The following is a 17,595-nucleotide window of genomic DNA, read 5'->3' as shown; positions in this document are numbered from 1 at the left end:
TGAACTTTGAATGCACTTAAGGGTTTTTTTAACTTTTCTTTCTCACAGTCTGGAACCATGACGAGGCACTTCTGGTAAACCAGTTCTTGCTGAGCTTTTGTGTTGAGTTGTGCGTCTGTGCTGTTGGCCACCAGCCATTAGTTGATGTCTATCAGTGCAGGCTGAGCAGGTTGCATGGAAGGAGAGTGACTCTCACGCCACGAGCCCATGGTCGCTGTTTCTGAATACCTGTGAGTACTCGATTTTGACACCTCTTTAGGACCTTAACCCTAACCTTTACTATCACAACTAGAGGCTTAACCGTGACACGAACTGAAACCTTACTGTAAGACAGTAGCGTAATAAACTATTTGTGTGTGTGTGTGTGGGGGGGTTGTGTGTTCATGTACTTATACCTTTGTGAGGGCAATTTAAACATAGACCCCACAGAGTGAGGACACTTTTTGAAAGTGAGGACATTTTGGCCGGTCCTCACTTTTTCAGACTTGACTTTAGAGTTAAGGTTAGAACTAGGTTAATGGTTAAGCATTTAGTTTGGATGGGTTAGGTAAAGGTAAGGGTAAGGGGCTAGGGAATGCAAAATACAGATGAGTGTGTACAAACGTGTGTGTGTGTGTGTGTGTGTGCGTGTGTAGCGGTGCACTTTTTACACTTCCTGTACCTGACTGGTTGAGTTTGACTGTAAAGGTGCAAAACCTCCCGCCTCTCACAGCTGATTGGCTGACTAGACAGCAAGCAGCCAATCCTATGAGTGGGCTGCAACCGCCTACGTTTTCTCACCTGTGACTTGCTATTTCAGAGCCGCTTCCAGGAAATTATGGCTGAAAATCCCACACTCACTTGAAAACCTGAGAGATCTGACCGGAGAGGGGGGATCAGGATATGTGAGTGAGTGTGTGTGCATGTAAATTAGTTGGAATTGTTGCTTTTTCATCATGAGTCTCAAAAGCAGGAAATTCTCACTGGACAGCTCTGTGTGAGTATGCATATTTAAGTGTCACATCCTTTAGAAAAATCTGTTGTCATCTTTCAAAGCCGACCCATAATCCAAAACCTCACCTTAAACACCAGGTGTTTGGTATATTCTTGTTACGTCTGCAGTGTTTGTGCTTACCGGTTTTCTAAAGTGAAAGCATTCTCTGGAGATTTGTGCTGTTGCCCAGAGACAGCAGACTAACCACAGGGCTAATGAGCTACTGTAAATGTTCCTTTCTTATAAAGAAACTCTTCTAAATGATAGAAGTATCGGATTTACAAACCAATGTGTAGTCAATTATTTAGCTTGTGTACTCTTCAGCCAACATCAGGGTCTGCGCGTGGTTGATGCTGCACGTGAGAAAGATTTTTACGAGGTTGCTCTGTGTCACAAATTCCTTGTGTCTGTGAATCACCTGCGTTCAGTCAGCCTTCACCTGAGGCAAAGGATGAAAGTGAAGATAATGAGTTTTTTTTCTTTGTGAACTGAGGTTCCCACCAGGGAGAACTCCATTTAATTATTTGTGTATGATGTCTATACTCTATGCCTTTCTATGGTTGCCTCACTTGTGTGCTTAAAAAAAAAACAAAGAAATTAATCATCAGTGTCGGCCCTTATCTCCGGATCTCTGAGGACAGATCTCAGAACGGAGGTGGACCCTTTGGTGCGAGGACAAGCAGCGGAAGGAAATCGAGACACAGCCGGAGTCTGGACGCGGCCCGACTGGAGATCAAGGAGATTAATCACAGCCTCCTCTCCAGCATGTACGTCAAGTGAACTACAACACTGCACACAGCTCGGGGACAAGGAGATGGATTCAAAATGTTTAACTTACACCTCAAGATAACTTCCTTATCTCATTTGTGCATTTGACCTCCATGTGTAATCAGGGATAAGACCATAGCAGAGGAGAGCCAGGAGCGCTCACAGGAATTTCTGAATCATGTAAGTGTTTTTTTCTCATCATTCTCCTTCCTGCAAATTTCATCACAAGTTCTTCACCACAAAGAGAATTAAAGTGACTATAATCAATATCTACCCACTAATTCCTTAAAAGTCTGTTATATCTGTCTATCAGTCTGTTTGTAAGTGGAATACATATCTTGCAAAGCATTCATCTTTCATTCATCGAAAGTCTCGCGTGCTGATCTCCGTCACGGCAGCAACCACATTCATAAAATCACTTCTTCTTTAGCATTTTGTTTGCAATGTAAAATAACAGTGTTTATTCTGTTGCTGCAATTTTTTCTATCGACCTGAGGGCAGAGCTTTTGTCTTGACATTTTTTTTAACTTGGGTCTGAAGTTTTCTCCAAAGGACACGTCAACAAACATAATCCAATTTCAGTTTCATTTCATGAAAAACATATACCATATCCTTATAATAGTTCTGAAGTGGCTCTACAGGATTAACACAGGCCAAGAGAACAGCTCGTTCCAAACAGGCAGGTTATTGCTTTTATAATAACGATAATAACAGTGACAGTCGACCTGCAGCTCCACTGATCATTTACTACATCATTACCTGCTCATCTCGCTGCTGTGCTTTTGCTCCACTGCCACTGCTCTCGTTGTGTTTTTTTTCATTCATTAATACTCCCCTGTTTTTCCCCTACAGAAACACCACAAAAGCTTCCACAAGCTGTTCCCAGATATTCCCGAGGGGGAGAACCTGACACACGGTAAGTTGAGCTGAGGTCCAGAGTCTGTTACTCATTTCTTTATATTGATTTAGGAAATGACATCACACTGTGTCCTTTCCCCCCCAACCGGACGTCCTTAATAACTGCCTCATACAGTGGCTAGTGGGGTTGTCGAATAATCTGTAGCGACCATGACAATCATTGTATGTTCGTCCTGTGTGTGTGTGTGTGTGTGTGTGTGTGTGTGTGTGTGTGTGTGTGTGTGTGTGTGTGTGTGTGTGTGTGTGTGTGTGTGTGTGTGTGTGTGTGTGTGTGTTGCAGTGTTCACCTGTGCCTTGCAGAAGGAGGTGCTGTATCACGGAAAACTCTTTCTTTCCAAGAACTACGTGTGTTTTTACTCATCCGTGCTGCTCAAAGACACCAAGGTAAAGTTCAATAAAGAGAGTGACGTCCAATCCACACTGATGAAGTAAATTCACTCCATCACAAGCAGCAGTGGTTCTTATCGGATTCAGCACCACATCTCTGGCCTTATGAAGTTGACGCAGATCAAAATAACAAGCTCTATCTTGGTTGTGTATTTGTTTCTCCTCAACACATTGCAGGTGGTGATTCCTACGTCCAGTGTCAGCGAGGTGAAGAAACAGAACGCAGCTTTGGGCATGCTGTCCATCCAAACCGCTGATGGAGAGAAGGTCAGACTGCACTATTTTTCTTCCCCTTTTCAATGCAGAGCACTGTGTACAGGCCAAACAACATGGTGTACAGACCTCAACACACAAAGGATTTTGAGCTATCTACAGTAAAAAGAAAAAAACGGTTTCCACTGCACTAATGTAAAGTAAAAAAATTGATAATAATATAATAATAATACAATCAATTTAAACTTTAAATTGGTTTTAAAAGACAAAGCAAAATAGAGCAAATGTCTACAAAAAGTTAAATTAAACATCATAATCTCACATTGAAATGTAGAATACACATCATAGTCACACAGTAACAGCAGTCCTGAAGAGCTGTACATTAACATATGTTTGGAAGGTCCACAGTTCAGTGCAGGCTCTCTGGTGTGTCTGGGGACAGGGCTCCAGTGGGAGATGGATGGAAAAGGCTCCGTCGATGAGCACTATTATTGAGCAGTTAATATTTTGGTTGGCGATCCAATAAATAGGGAATTTGCGTCTATTAAAGTAGAATGGCCACATCATCAGGCTGTGGAGCTGCTCAGTGACATTGAAAAACCTCTTGGGTTTTTTCTGCCTCTGTAGCACAGCGTGTATCTCCGGGGAATAATAATCGTAAAGCCTCCTTGAATCAGACGTCCTTCTCTGTTCTTGAACTCCTCACCCGCAGAACTCCAAATAGATCATAAGTGGGATTTAAAAAATGGTTTGGAAGAATCAGACATATGGGCGCTTTTTATTTTCGCTTTTCACATTTCTATTGCATTATTATTATTTTTGTTCTGTCGTGTTTTGTATGTGCTTTGCTTAATTTTGTTCATATTTACACAATGGCTCATTTAGACTCTAAATTCTCACATGGAAGTATGTATGTCCTTGTTATATGAATAGTCGTTTCTAACCCTGATTAATAAAAATAACAGTTCATTCAGCTTCATTCAAATCCATCTTTTAGTTGTATTGTAACCTACCAGTCAATAAAAGGAAAGATGGGAACAGGATGGAATAGATTGGAACATTTTCTTCAAATTCCTGCAGCAACGTGTCAGCACTTCAAACACTGAGCGTACATTGATCTAGTTTTCATTCCAGGTCTTTCATCCCAAGTATTTCCTCTCGTTTTCTCTCTCAGCACACATTTGTGTCTTTGAGGAACCGTGAATTGTGCCTCACACTCCTGGAAAGCCTCTGCTCATATGCACAGGTAATGTAGCCGCTCCCCTAAATCTGCATGCAGGGAAACGCAGGCTTTCCTCAAACATAGGTCATGTTCCCCAATTGTGATTCTGTGTTTGTCTGAAGCAGAGAGAGAGTCAAAACAGCAGCCCTCAACTCTCCTCTATAGAAAATCCAGACGATCACGATGTGGTAGGTTTTTGTTGCTCGTCCACCTTTCAAAAATGGTCATGGTTCCTGTTAAAGTGGAACAAACATGATTGCATTACGCCTTGTCTGCAGGGGTCCAGTTATTCCAGTCTTGACGAGAGCGTGGATCGAGATCTGAGCCGACAAAACTGCATCGATTATGACAACTTTTCTGAGCTAGGAAGTGAAGGTGAGAGAAGGATGGAAGAGACAGAAACAAAGTGCGGAGCTGAGTAGTCTTTGCTGCTTCACGTTTTCCTTTCCTTATGTTTCTCTTTTTTAAGTAACGACCTCAGTTCATTGCACTTTTCTATTCAAAATAACGATATTGAGAACTTTACTGCTGAGTTGAAATATGTCAAAACACTGAACGTCACACAACCACGTTTGTTTTACAGGTGCGACAAGATGCAGATCCACTCCTCACAGAAGCCCAAAAAACAACAGAGGTGTGTGTAGACCCTCACACAAATTGTGTAATAGCTAATCAACTTAAACCCACGAGTCATGGAGTTAAGAGTCGTTATAGAATAATGCGTTGATGATTTTTTTCTGTGGAGCAGCTGCATCGTGGATGTGGAGTGGTGTTGAGACGGCGGCGTCATTGGTCTTCCTCAGAGAAATGAGGAATCTCAGCGTTTTCTTCTACGTCTACTTTATGTTGTGAGTATTATGTCTCACAGGTGGAACTCCATCCCCTGTGGTTTTATGTAACTAATGCATATTGATGCAAGTTCTGTAATTAAGGTGTCACTATCTTCACCTTGTATTACCCTATAATAAAAGTAATAATGGAGTTTTTGTATACAGCACCACATGCTGTGCTTTACAACTTAAATTGAAAAAAATTGAAGGCAAACAATAGGAACTAATTAAAGCGATTCCAGGATCACACAGCGTTAGAGCACGAGTACAAAAATAAAAATGAGGAATAGAGTCAAAACAACATGAAATAAAACATTATAAAATTATTAAAAGTGGTATAATCAGAACTAAATGAAAAGTAAAGAAATAAAAATAATATACCAGAGATGTCTTCAAGAGATTTGAAAAGGATAAGAAGCTTCTTACCAGACGGAGATTGATCGTTTTAATTTGTTCTTTGCTTTATATTTTTTCATTTTGCTCTGGTACATTTAACTAACTAGACTTGTCAAATCCCCCTGCACTTTGGAACAATCTGTCAGAAGAGGTTAGAACAGTATAATCAACTATACAAATAAAGTTATTATTTTAACTAATTTTACTTAGTCATTTAAGACTTTAGGTACAAACTGCAGCTTTAATGAATTACTCATAATAAGTATTTATGTCAAAAGTGCAGAAAAGTATCCCATTAAACTGCTAAATTACTATACTGTACTATTACTATATTACTACAGAATTACTAACCATGAGTAATTCATTAAAGCTGTAGTTTGTACGTAAAGTATTAAATGACTAACTAAATGAGTTACAATAATATCTTTATTTGTATAGTTGATTATAGTAATAGTACAGTATAGTAATTTGGCAGCTTAATGGGATACTTTTCTGCTTTACAAGTTGTCGGGCTATTTTTGTACTTTTGACGTAAAGAATCTGATAAAATCTACAGCACTCCTGTGTTAAGGCTCTTAACTGATGAAAGAAGGTCCCACAGGAATGTAAACACTGATCTTTAAAAAGAAAACCAAAAAAACCAAGCACTTGAGGTCGGACGTTATGACGACAATCACCTCAGCATCTGTGGCCAGGTCTCGGGATCTATTACAAAGTAAATTCTATAAGGACAGAGTGGGAGGCTCAAAAGAGTTAATCCCAAGGTGACAGCACACTGCATTAAATCAATGGAATTTTTTTAAAGTATATGAACCACAGACCTGCCCATTATGGTATGTTGACTTTCCGGATTGTCTGGAAGCTCTCATGGAAACAAATAATCTCTGAGATGTGGTCAAAGTCAGTGATCATAAGTTTTTTCGGCATACAGATAGAATCTGCTGGTATCTTATTGTTGGGAATGAACAGTATGTACCCGTCTCGGACTGCCTGTTTTGATTCCTGCTGGCCAAAAACTCATTCAGGACATTATTATTATTATTCTGTATGTGTGTGTTTGTAGAATTGTGCTGCTGCTGCTGGCGTCTGGCTACATGTCGCTGAAGATGTTAGCGCTGGAGGAGCAGCTGAACTCTTTGGGGGTCCTGACTGAGCTGTCTCTGCACCACAGAGAGTGAGTAGCCACACAAACATGAAGAAGAGAGAGAAGGAAGTCAGCTGGGGATCGGTCAGGCGGAAGAAAAGTGAGATGACTTAAACCGGTTTTAAAACCATTAGTCGCAGCACAGTAAACGAAAGACAACCGATTACATTCCTGCAGTCACACCCACTAAAGACGATCCGGCTCTTAGAACTGTACAGTATGTGATATTTTTCTGCAGATTCATCCCAACCAAACACAATTACATAAGGGATTTTTATTTCTATTTTGTAGTGTTCTGGAACTGAGCATTTCCTCCGCCTCTTCTTACTGTGCAGGTACCAGGAGACGTAGCCTGGGGCAGAGGATTGATTCTTCCAGGAAACCATGCAATGTGCCACTGGGTTCAGATCCCACCCTGAGCCCTGTCTAGACACACTCCCCAAAGCATCTTAACACTGACAAAACCACATCTTGTCCATAAACGTACTGTTATTGCACATATTGCTTGCCTTACTGTAGATATTTAAACTCCTATACTTACACCACATTATGCAGAGAGAATTTGTTAGACGTGCACTGATTCCGATCTAAAACAGAGGCAGGGCTGGCCTGCTCTGAACCCATAAAGACTCGTCATGTTTGATTCCCGGCCGGTGAACAGCTGAGCTCAGCTTGCTGCAATTTGACCATCGAGTTCTCGGATCAACACAACCTACAAACAGACGCTCATCAAGAGGAAAAAAACAAAGCACTTTTGTTGTTCGGTTGATTTTAACTTCATTACATATTTAGAATTTTCTCACTGTGTAATTTAACAACTGCAGGCTGGTGTTTGGAATGACTGTTAATGACAGCAATCAACCAGCAGAGGGCAGTCACTTCCATTAAAACCTGATCGGTTTTAATGGAAGATACAATGACGATTTCATTTGCACTTCGAAGAGTTTCAAGCTCAAGAAATAATGTTATTTACGTTGTAAAAGTTTTACTACAGACCTAATGGCATATCATTCATGTAAATAAATACTTGCTATTTAGTCCTTATTCTGTATATTTGATGAAAGCATTGATTTTATGTCATCTGTGATAATATATAAAATTTACTTTTTCCAGATTTAAAAAACAAATCATTAAGACTGTATGAGCCAGTCGCAGTGCCTGCATTACATCATCCAATGGAAAGACATTGTGTGATTGAATGTATTATCAATAACCCAGTGTCAGTGCGGTCATGTCATACAAACTTTTCATTGTCCATAAAATCTTCTTGACAATATGATCTTGTACAGTTTTTAAAATCAACACTTCATATTTTTGTACATAAGTGATTTTTTTTATTATTTTGTTGTCCATAAAAAGGTCAAGATTCAGTCCCATGAATTAATTTCATTACATCATATTCTTAGTTCAAAAAAGCAACATAAAATTACAAATCATAATACAAAGAATAGAATAGGTAAGTACAGTAACCATATAAACAGCCCACTATTATGGTCTACCCCCCCTATCGCCCACCCGCCCCGCTCAAACTCTAGCACAAAACTCATAACAATACATCAGTTAGTATCAGCAATTTTAAAAAATTCAAATAAACGTCCTGTGTTCTTGTTTTTTTAAAGCGCTTCAATGTTCATATGCTATGAGTTCAGCTTTCCCCTCACACAGAATACACAACAAAGATAACATCCCACCCTTTCATTTGCTCGGCAAAACACAATAAACATGCATACAGTTTTTCACTGCTTCACACCCCAACCCCCCCATCAATTAACATTCAGGGCCAGAGGATACAATGTACGTCAACCATAGTGGTGCATCTGTAACATGGTCGGTTTTTCCACCCCGTTTCTTTGAACCAAGCCCCATGAATGAAAAGTGGATCCAGTGGTTTCCCTGATAATACGACCTGTCCAGAATTCAAAACTAAAAACAACTGAGACCTACTTCTATTTTTTCAGAGAAAAGCGATAAGTCTCTCTAATTCTTCAGACAGCTCAGATCCCTGGTTCAAGATGGTAACAGATTTCCATTATTTACATTTCAGAGACACGAAGCACAGGATGAGAATGGTGAGGTTCCCTGTTCGAAATGATGACAGCAGGCGAGTGGCGTTTCGGTAACCTTACCCACCACTCACTAAGACCCACTTGTACTCCCAAAATGGAGTAATCAGATTAGTGCGAGTTCAGTACATGTTCCCTTTGACAAGACACAGCTACTGTCACTGAAAATGATGGGTCTCCTGTACAGCGACCTCGTGTAGATCTAGAACACGGTGCTGCCCTGCGACTATAAAACCAATTCTTGTTCTTTTTCAGGCCAAAACACGAGGCCTGTTTGGACTTATTCAAACGGGATGCTAGTATCCTTAACGCCGGCCTGTAGAAGACAGTCAATAATAATGAAGACACACAAACTTACATTTTATACCCTTATTACACTTTAGATGCTTTTTACAATAGTGCTGAACTTAAGACCTGCTTTTGCCATGCTTGATCTGATATATATAAATGTGTAAATATACTGTATATTACAGTACGTGTTTATGCGTGTAGTGTTTGAATGTGTGTGTAGATGTGTGTGTGTGTATTTTTGTGTGTCAATGTGCAAAGGTTTGTGTGAGTGTGTGGTGGAACCTGCACCACACCAACAGTGAGAGGCTCAAATATGGCTTGTGTCAGACTTGAAGCCTGCTGCCATCCATAAGAGAGCTCCTACATTTAGGGCCACAGAGGTTAAAACAGAGCTGTAGTAGGCATGATGTCCCATCCTGGCACCCGATCTGAATCACATTGTTAGTCATAACATCAACAAGCATGGTTCTGAGACATGACAGATCATGGCCCTACACTACGACAAACACGTTGGGATTAATTACATCAAGACAAACACGCTAGAAGAAAATGTGCTCAGGGGGCGAATGGGAACAGGAGGCTGTTGAACTCTGGTGATGAATGCTACTGGAACGAGACTCGGGAAAACAACGTCTGCTGTAAGACTGCGAGTTAATCAGTGTGATATGGATGAAGTGTTATTATTCTGAAGTGAGCAGCGACCTTGTCTCGTTATACCTTAAAGGCCTCCAAATACAGCCGGAACATCAAGCGCCAAACAAGTCTGTTCTCACCGTCGTCCCCGACAACCACACTTCAAACAGAAAGGAATAGCTCAACATTTAGGAAATAAGCTCATTTACTGTAGAGGGTTAGATGAGAAGATAGATACAACTTAGTAAAGTAAAAAGAGATGTTCCGGTACCAGAATCGGAAATGCCTCCCATACTGCCGGGTCAGGTATCTGCGAGTACACAATCTATGTCTTCGATCAATGATTCCTGGAAATCACTTCTTCTTTACCGCTTCAAAACAGAAGTGATTTCCCACCATAAGCAAATAAAATGGCGGTATGTACCGTATGCAAAGGGTGGCCCCGATGTTGCCAACGACAACTGCAGCTATAGGCATTTCAACAATGATAGCAATCCCTCATAACTCTCCAGAGTTATGAATATAGCTGTTAAAATATGATATACGAGTCATTTCTTTTGAAATTAGATGGTGTCTGATCTGCACTTAGTATCGGCCGATATGCAAAGTCCAGATATCAGAATCTATATCAGGGAGGAAAAACTGGTATCAGAACATCTCTAACAGTAAATATGAAATTACAGCTTGCCAATATTCAGGTTAGCTTAGCATTAAGACGACCAACAAGGGGAAAACAAAGCCTGGTAGTGTCCACAGGTAACAAACACCAGCACCTCTGTGGTTTTATGGCAGGTTGTGTGCACGGTCGTATAAATCTTCTCATCCAACCTTTAACAAACCAGCAAATAAGCGAACTTCCCTAAATGTCAACATTCACCTTTAAATCTGACGTACACCTGCTGTTAGTGAGTCAGCTGAGTCTGCCCAGACTTCAAACATCATACATCAGTAAACACTGAAAGAGCAAACTGATTTAATGTGACATGAAAATTACTGGGTTAGCCTTCACTTCTATAAATGTTGCACTAACGGCTGAGAAACATCCACATAGCCGTAGATGTCCTCACCGATCAGTTTCCATTTCAACCACACCATCATTTCATATTCACGATTAGGTGGAAATGGGGAAAAAGCAACACAGGGAAATCCAAATAATTCACTTTAAGTTACCGCTGCATTTCTGTTGACAGTGACTCTAGCTACAGAACAGTTCTGCAATCTTCTCAAAGAGTCAGAAGCAAGGGAGAGACAAGTATGAGAGACGCCCAACAGCCGAACGAGCTACGACAGTATTCCAAATCCCTGTGTATCCCCCACGACCGACACCAAAGGGAAGGATGGACCCTCAAACCACACAAAAGGAGGTTAGTGTGAGCTGGATAGCAACTTGGGAAATGCCCTGGCAGTCACATGAATGTCCATTAACAGAGGAGGAGGGGGCGGGGGCACCTGCTCGACCCGTGTTTGTCCACTGGAGCGAGAACTAGTCGAGCTTTGGAGGTATTCTTCATTCTTACGTTTGCAAATAAAAAAAAGGAAATAGAACACTTAATATTGATAAGTCTCCTCCACCTGGAGCTGTCCAAGTTTTCAGGATGTCCACTTCTTTCAGCTTGGCCCCTCTCACACTCGCATTTGTCAGGTGTCACAGGTCCATGGAGATATGAACAAACACTCAACACACGCGTCCCACGATTCACACATTCACTAACATGTCACACTTAAACATGAACATCTGTGAGCCTTTTTGGACAATGCACATTGTTCTTCCTTCTTTATTCACGGGTAGCCTCTTTTTAAAGCTGCAATCCATTGTCCCCCCCCCATGTTAAAAAGCTGTTTAATCTCAGTTCTAGCATGTCCTCGACACTGCAACTGTTCAGATAGATACAGCTAATGATAGATTAAAAACAAAATTAAATTAAATAAAAACGCCCTCACCTTTAATACAGGAAAAAGAAGATAGGTTTTGTTGAAATATAACCTTAAGGTGTGCTGCTTCAAAGACACACAGATGTGGCAAAAATCACACATCTTTTTTAGGTCTACACGATGACGTCCTCTTTCTCACACTCGCACACACACACACACACACACACACAAAGTCTCATTCACACAAACGCAGAGAGGCGGATGTTCATTTCTCAGGCATGCTGTGCAGCGAGGTCCTGGTTGATGAAGCGCCGTAGCCTCTCCAGGTACTGACTGTAAAGCTCAATGTCGTTGTGACCGGCTCCCTCCACCCAGAGGGGCTCCACCGCCTTGGGGCAGCGCTCGAACAGGGCGAGGCCATGAGAGAAGTCGATGACCTCGTCCTCTGTACCGTGGATGATGAGCACTGGAGACGGGATCTTGGACACTTTCTCAATGCTGGTGGAGGAATTCAAACAATGGAGGTCGTTAATGCAGAAATCAGGCATGAGGTTCCATTTTCAAACAACAATAACACATGATGACAGTGTGGAGTTCAGGGAGATACATTAAAGTGACATTAGACCTAACACCTGTCTATTAATAATCACTTAATGACAAAATCACAAGCGTTAAGCACAGATCTGAACGCTCCCTAATACGTCATCAATGCGTCTTGAGATACATATTGATAGAGTAATATGCATACAACTCAAAACAGTGAAAAACTGTAAACTTACTTGTCTGTCAGTTTTGTATGTAACACATCAGAATTGGCATATTTCAATGTGGCCTTATGATTATGTTAAAATTGTTTAACTTGCAGCTAATACTTCATTTACAACTTATTTTGATTAATAAGGAGATCTTCATAAGTAGACCCGCCCCCCCAAAGTCTAATTAAAGGTTTCTGATATTTCACAGATAATCTGTTTACACTGAGATGGGAAGTTATGTTTTGATTTATCCAGTGAATGTAACACCTGACAAATCGAGGCATTTCACCACATTTGCAGCAAAACCCCGGGAAGGGTAGCTGTTGCCATGGTAACAACTAACAGAGATCCAAAATAATTCTTGTAAACAAAGAGAGAAAGTGGAAAGAGAGCCAGATGCGTGGCACTGAAACACTTCCGACAACATTCAGAATTCTAGCAGCTGCTGTGTATTCATGAATATAATATTGTGACATTGGATCAAATTGGGCACCAGCAGAGAAGCTGATTATACCACATTGAATTTTCACCATTTGAGTTTCCTGTAAATAGCTTAATTTCCTTAATACCATTGACAGCACAAAGGAACTTACTTGGGGAAAGCATCAAAGCAGTAGGTTTTCTTAGTGTCGGGGAAAGCCACTCTCATCCCAGACGTGAGAGGAGAGTGCAGGACCACGGCAGCACACTCGAAGCGTGAGGCCAGGTCCACCGTGGGCACTGTGCCGATGCTCTGTCCGTACAGGATTATATTCTCAGGGCTGATGCCATACCTGAGGCACACACAAACAGACACACAAACATTTACACACACAGATTCATATTTATCAGTAGTAAGTCTGTCAGTCCAACAACTGGGAACAAAAACCTGAGTTTTCATTATAATAATTAAATACAAAGATTAAAAAGAGAGCATCTTAAGCAAATTCAGTCAGTGCACACCGAAAGGTTATAAAGTACATTTTAATGGACTTTAGATAAAAGAGATTATGTTTAACAGTCAACACATTCTTTTGCTGGTAGGATTAGAAAAGGTTGACTAAATCTTTTGCAGTCTGATTAAGTAAAATCTGATTTCACAGCAAAGCTGACATGTGGCTTACATTTAATTTTTAAACAATTGTCATCTTAATCTCAAATATATAATGCAACACTATCAGCTCTTTGTCCATGATACAATGCAGGCAGACAAGACGGAAAATTAGTTATTCAACTGTGATTTTATTGCTAATTTGGCATTTTTGGCCTATCCATCGAATCTTTAAAACAAACTGGGCACTTAAAGATTTTCCGTTACCCTTAAATATATATTCTAGCGTGCTTGTTGGATGGAAAGTGAAAACTGAGAGTTTCTGCCAGCTTACCGGGAGCGGAGGGCGTGCCAGGCAGCATCAATGTCAGCATAGAGGTTCTTCTCAGACGGCTTGCCAGTGCTAACACCGTAGCCTGAGTAATCATAGGAGAAGATGTTGCAGTTGATGCGCGTGCCTAAGCCGATATAGAAGCTGCTCATCTGCCCCAGGTCTACTGCGTTACCGTGGGAAAACAGCACTGTAAACCTGAGAGACAAAGAAGGACGGGGAAAGACAGAGGAGGGAAGCAGGCGGAGGTTGAGCAACAACACTGGTGAACTGAAAAAGCCTCAGCTAATGGGCATCATGGGATTTAACAGTATAATTGATAACAACATGTCTGTAGACCTGTTTAAGACACAAGCAAATCCCAGTCACTGTGATTTGTGTGGAAGCAGAATTAGTCTCAGTGTGTTCAGGGGCGTGTCTCTCACCTGGCGTTGGGGGCACAGCGAATGTACATGCATCCAACCCTGTTCCCTCGACTGGACCTGGTCAGGAATACATCTGTCACATCCAGCTCTCTTTGCGTATACTGGAACTCTGCTCTCTCAGTGAGATGCAACTTCCACTTGCCTTCGACCCCACTACCGGGGACGGCGCTACCACCTCCTGCTGCTGCTGCTCCTCCTGCTGCTGCTGCTGCTGGTGCTGCTCCTCCACCATCACCACCTCCTCCTCCTCCTCTGTCACCTCCACTACCAGTGCCCACCCGTGAACGTAGTCCTGGGGCTCCAAGAGATGGCGGAGCAGCCCCTGAGCTGGACCCAGTTCCAGTCCCAGAAACTGGATCTGGGTCAGGGAGAAGGGCATAGGTGGGCTCTGGAGGGAGGAAAGCCAGTTTGGCTGCAATGCGACTGGGGCAGGGGGGGCAGCAGAACAGGCAGCATAGCTCTCGTATGGACAAACCGTTCATCTTCTGGTAAAAAAAAAGAGAAACGCAGTAATTAGGCGGCAGAATAACTGAGTAAGAACAGGACTTCACCATTATTTAAACAGCAGGTTTCCCACTGTGTTTTCCAAGTCCAGTCCAAGGAATTACTATTTAATAAGGAAATATAAAATTAGGCTTTTAATCCTTAGAGAAAATGTACAGTGGCAGATATCACGCAAAAAAATGCCACATATTTACAGAATTAGGCAAATCTTTAAACATCCGTCTATAACTACATTTAACAATACTAGGGTTACATCTACGATATAATGTGTTTGTCTCTGTCCAGACAAGCCTTTTATCTAAATAGCAGTAATATTGATGCATACAAACACATCTGAAAAATCATATCACATGACCGTTTGCATAAACTGGCCATGCTCGTATCTGGGTTAACAGGAAGCATTTGGTGTATTTGCGGTTGGTTGTATAGTTTTCATACTAAAAACTGAGCCAGCAGAGTAGTGATGATGCCAGGTGTTAATATAGCAAAAGTGGTGTACTTAAAAACTAGAACAAAACTGTGGCTATAGCAAAGATTAAAACCAAGTATTTGCTGGACTGTGTTTTGTCAATGAGGACATAGATGAGAACTGTTGTGGAATTGAAACTTGACAAAGTCATTATATTGTATTAAATGACATAATTTTGCGCAAGACTTTCAAACGTATAGAAGGGAAATTCACCATCTTGTCCTATATTCTAAAAAGTGATACATTTTGCATAGTGTTGGAAATTTTTCGCCCTTATATGTTTGCACCTTGTTGACACATCAGCTCAGTCGTATGCTACACAGACTCTGTAGTTTGGAGCTGGCAGTGTGCAGTCTGATAAATGTCTGGTGTATCTAGTTCGGACATTTGCTTTCACACATACAATACTTCAGGGTAAGTAATATATAAGTTCAGGGTTGCAGTGAATGTCTGAAAGCATCTTTTTTTTGTCTGTAGTACAATGCACAACCCACGTCTGAGTAAGTATGCAGAGGAATTGGTGCCTCTCGCTGCAGGGCATTATTGTCTAAGTGGTTAAACTTTGTCCAAAACCTCACAAAAGGAGTCAGATAATATAAACTGTTAGGGCCAAATTATTTAGAAAGATCAACAACCTATGGGGACATTCTCAGGCAGTCATGCAGCACTCAGCCAACCAATCATATACTCTATAATATAATTGATCTATTTCACTCACTTACAGATACTCTGGATGTAGCACTAGACTACGGCCAAACCAGCTAAAATAGATGAAATGCATGAGGATCTGTGGGTGTAACTCATCAGTTGACTAACAGATCAATCAAACCTGAAGTACATTTTTGCAGTAATTTATCAGAGGAGAAGGTCAGAGAAAAACAGTTTTACTTAGCACGCCCTAACCCCTTAAAGCAGTTTCCTAGTGGAAAACGAACGTACCTGGATTCAGAAATCCCCGGGTCTCGAAATGAGCTGGCACACAATGGTGCCTAGGTCTGCAGGTGGAGTCACTGAGCCAGGTGGATCTTGATAAAGGAGAAAAGATTGTGAATCAAAATGAAAAAAACACGACAAAGTAACAATCACTTAGGTATCACCACTTGGCTGGTCTGGTCTTTTAATGTTGTTCTTCTAAGAGCTTTGGAAAGTTGATATGAAGTGACAGATGATATATTAAGAGGAACATGCTGTGGTTCTTGATTTTTAACATATAGCATCTGGGACAAAGAAAAACTACATTGCAGGCTATGCACATTGATTCAAAGATTATACACAACACGAACACTATCAAAGGGTTGTTATTGTCATCCATGTATATCCTATAGGCGAATAGCGTGTGTCTTGATAGTAGTTATACACATCATCCGTGTACTGAACCTAATACAATGTCACGGCGGATTTAAATGGATTCAGATGGCCTGATGTGATCATGGACACTGGTGACTAATTACAACACCCCCTCAACCCAGAAAGCGATTGATGGGCTAATGTGGCTACATGGTTAACATCGATATTAACCTCGGCTGTTGGCCAGACATGTTGGACACACAATGTTGATATCAGCACGGCCACAACACACGGACAACCGGTGATGTGGCTGATGGACGTGTCGATGCGGGTGAAATGCTTTGGCCATCGTGCAGGTGCATGACAGCGAAGATTCAGATATCATCTTCTTATCGTTAGCGGGGCGACCAGCTAGCGGCGGCGGCGGCTAGCTCGCTAGCACGTTAGCCTCAAAGCTAGCTACTTACCGATGGACGGTAGGTGGGCCGGCGGGCTGGTGTTGCTCTATGCGTCAACAGAGGCAGCGCAACACTCGGAAGATCCTTCTTGTGTCTTGACATGGATGTTTTTACACGTGTGAGCTGACAGCTGTCGGTGGCTAGCTAACCCGAATTCATGGCAACCAGATTATTTTTTCTACTACAGTCAGACCCCGGCCGGAAGTGACGTGAGCACGTCTTCTTTTTCAAAATTGTGCCAGAGGAGATTTTATTTTCATCACATTTGAATATATCTATTGATATTTGACAAAGAAAAACACGAGGTAAAGCTATAGTGTTCTGTTTTAAATTTGAAAAAAAAAAACAATGTTAAGTCTGCACATTTTTCAGGTTACGTCATTTATTGCTCTGATGGTGAAAATGGGGACAATTCACCACCGTTAAACGTACACAAATTTACACTGATATTTATACACATTAAAAGCATTTGTCATCGTAGAAGTTCAAATTTATATACACATATGTATAGATATATGTGCATGTGTGTGTAGAGAAGGAATGCAAAGCAAAACAAAATAATTAAAATAACTATAAATAATATAAACAAGGTGTTTGTGGTTAATGTCCACTCCAGTCTAAATGTT

General features: G+C 41.2%; 2 protein-coding genes across 2 annotated transcripts; one reads left to right on the top strand and one right to left on the bottom strand.

Moving 5' to 3' along the window:
• The first annotated feature begins 207 nt into the window (after positions 1–207).
• Positions 208–6,885, top strand: LOC133017517 (GRAM domain-containing protein 2B-like). Its single transcript, XM_061083623.1, has 12 exons — positions 208–230; positions 1,615–1,749; positions 1,867–1,921; positions 2,594–2,657; positions 2,940–3,043; positions 3,224–3,313; positions 4,434–4,505; positions 4,604–4,669; positions 4,760–4,856; positions 5,065–5,115; positions 5,230–5,329; positions 6,771–6,885. Exons 1-12 carry the CDS (start codon positions 208–210, stop codon positions 6,883–6,885), a joined length of 972 nt encoding a protein of 323 aa, XP_060939606.1.
• A 1,475-nt stretch (positions 6,886–8,360) lies between these two features.
• Positions 8,361–17,141, bottom strand: LOC133018402 (alpha/beta hydrolase domain-containing protein 17A-like). Its single transcript, XM_061084764.1, has 6 exons — positions 16,979–17,141; positions 16,164–16,249; positions 14,252–14,736; positions 13,830–14,024; positions 13,059–13,238; positions 8,361–12,208 (listed from the first exon to the last, which is right to left on the bottom strand). Exons 3-6 carry the CDS (start codon positions 14,731–14,733, stop codon positions 11,983–11,985), a joined length of 1,083 nt encoding a protein of 360 aa, XP_060940747.1. The 5' UTR covers positions 14,734–14,736; positions 16,164–16,249; positions 16,979–17,141; the 3' UTR covers positions 8,361–11,982.
• Between the last annotated feature and the right edge of the window lie 454 nt (positions 17,142–17,595).

This window comes from Limanda limanda, chromosome 13 (assembly GCF_963576545.1).
Source record: "Limanda limanda chromosome 13, fLimLim1.1, whole genome shotgun sequence".
In the NCBI taxonomy this organism is placed as follows: Eukaryota; Metazoa; Chordata; class Actinopteri; order Pleuronectiformes; family Pleuronectidae; genus Limanda; species Limanda limanda.
This window is presented reverse-complemented; position numbering and strand designations above follow the sequence as displayed.

Coding starts and splice junctions, on each gene's coding strand:
- LOC133017517 (XM_061083623.1), top strand. CDS start 208: ATGGTCGCTGTTTCTGAATACCT. Junction 4,857..5,064: donor TTCTGAGCTAGGAAGTGAAG/GTGAGAGAAGGA, acceptor TTTGTTTTACAG/GTGCGACAAGATGCAGATCC. Junction 5,330..6,770: donor TTCTACGTCTACTTTATGTT/GTGAGTATTATG, acceptor GTGTGTTTGTAG/AATTGTGCTGCTGCTGCTGG.
- LOC133018402 (XM_061084764.1), bottom strand. CDS start 14,733: ATGAACGGTTTGTCCATACGAGAGCTATGCTGCCTGTTCTGCTGCCCC. Junction 14,025..14,251: donor CGCTGTGCCCCCAACGCCAG/GTGAGAGACACG, acceptor TTTGTCTCTCAG/GTTTACAGTGCTGTTTTCCC. Junction 13,239..13,829: donor TGGCACGCCCTCCGCTCCCG/GTAAGCTGGCAG, acceptor TGTGTGCCTCAG/GTATGGCATCAGCCCTGAGA.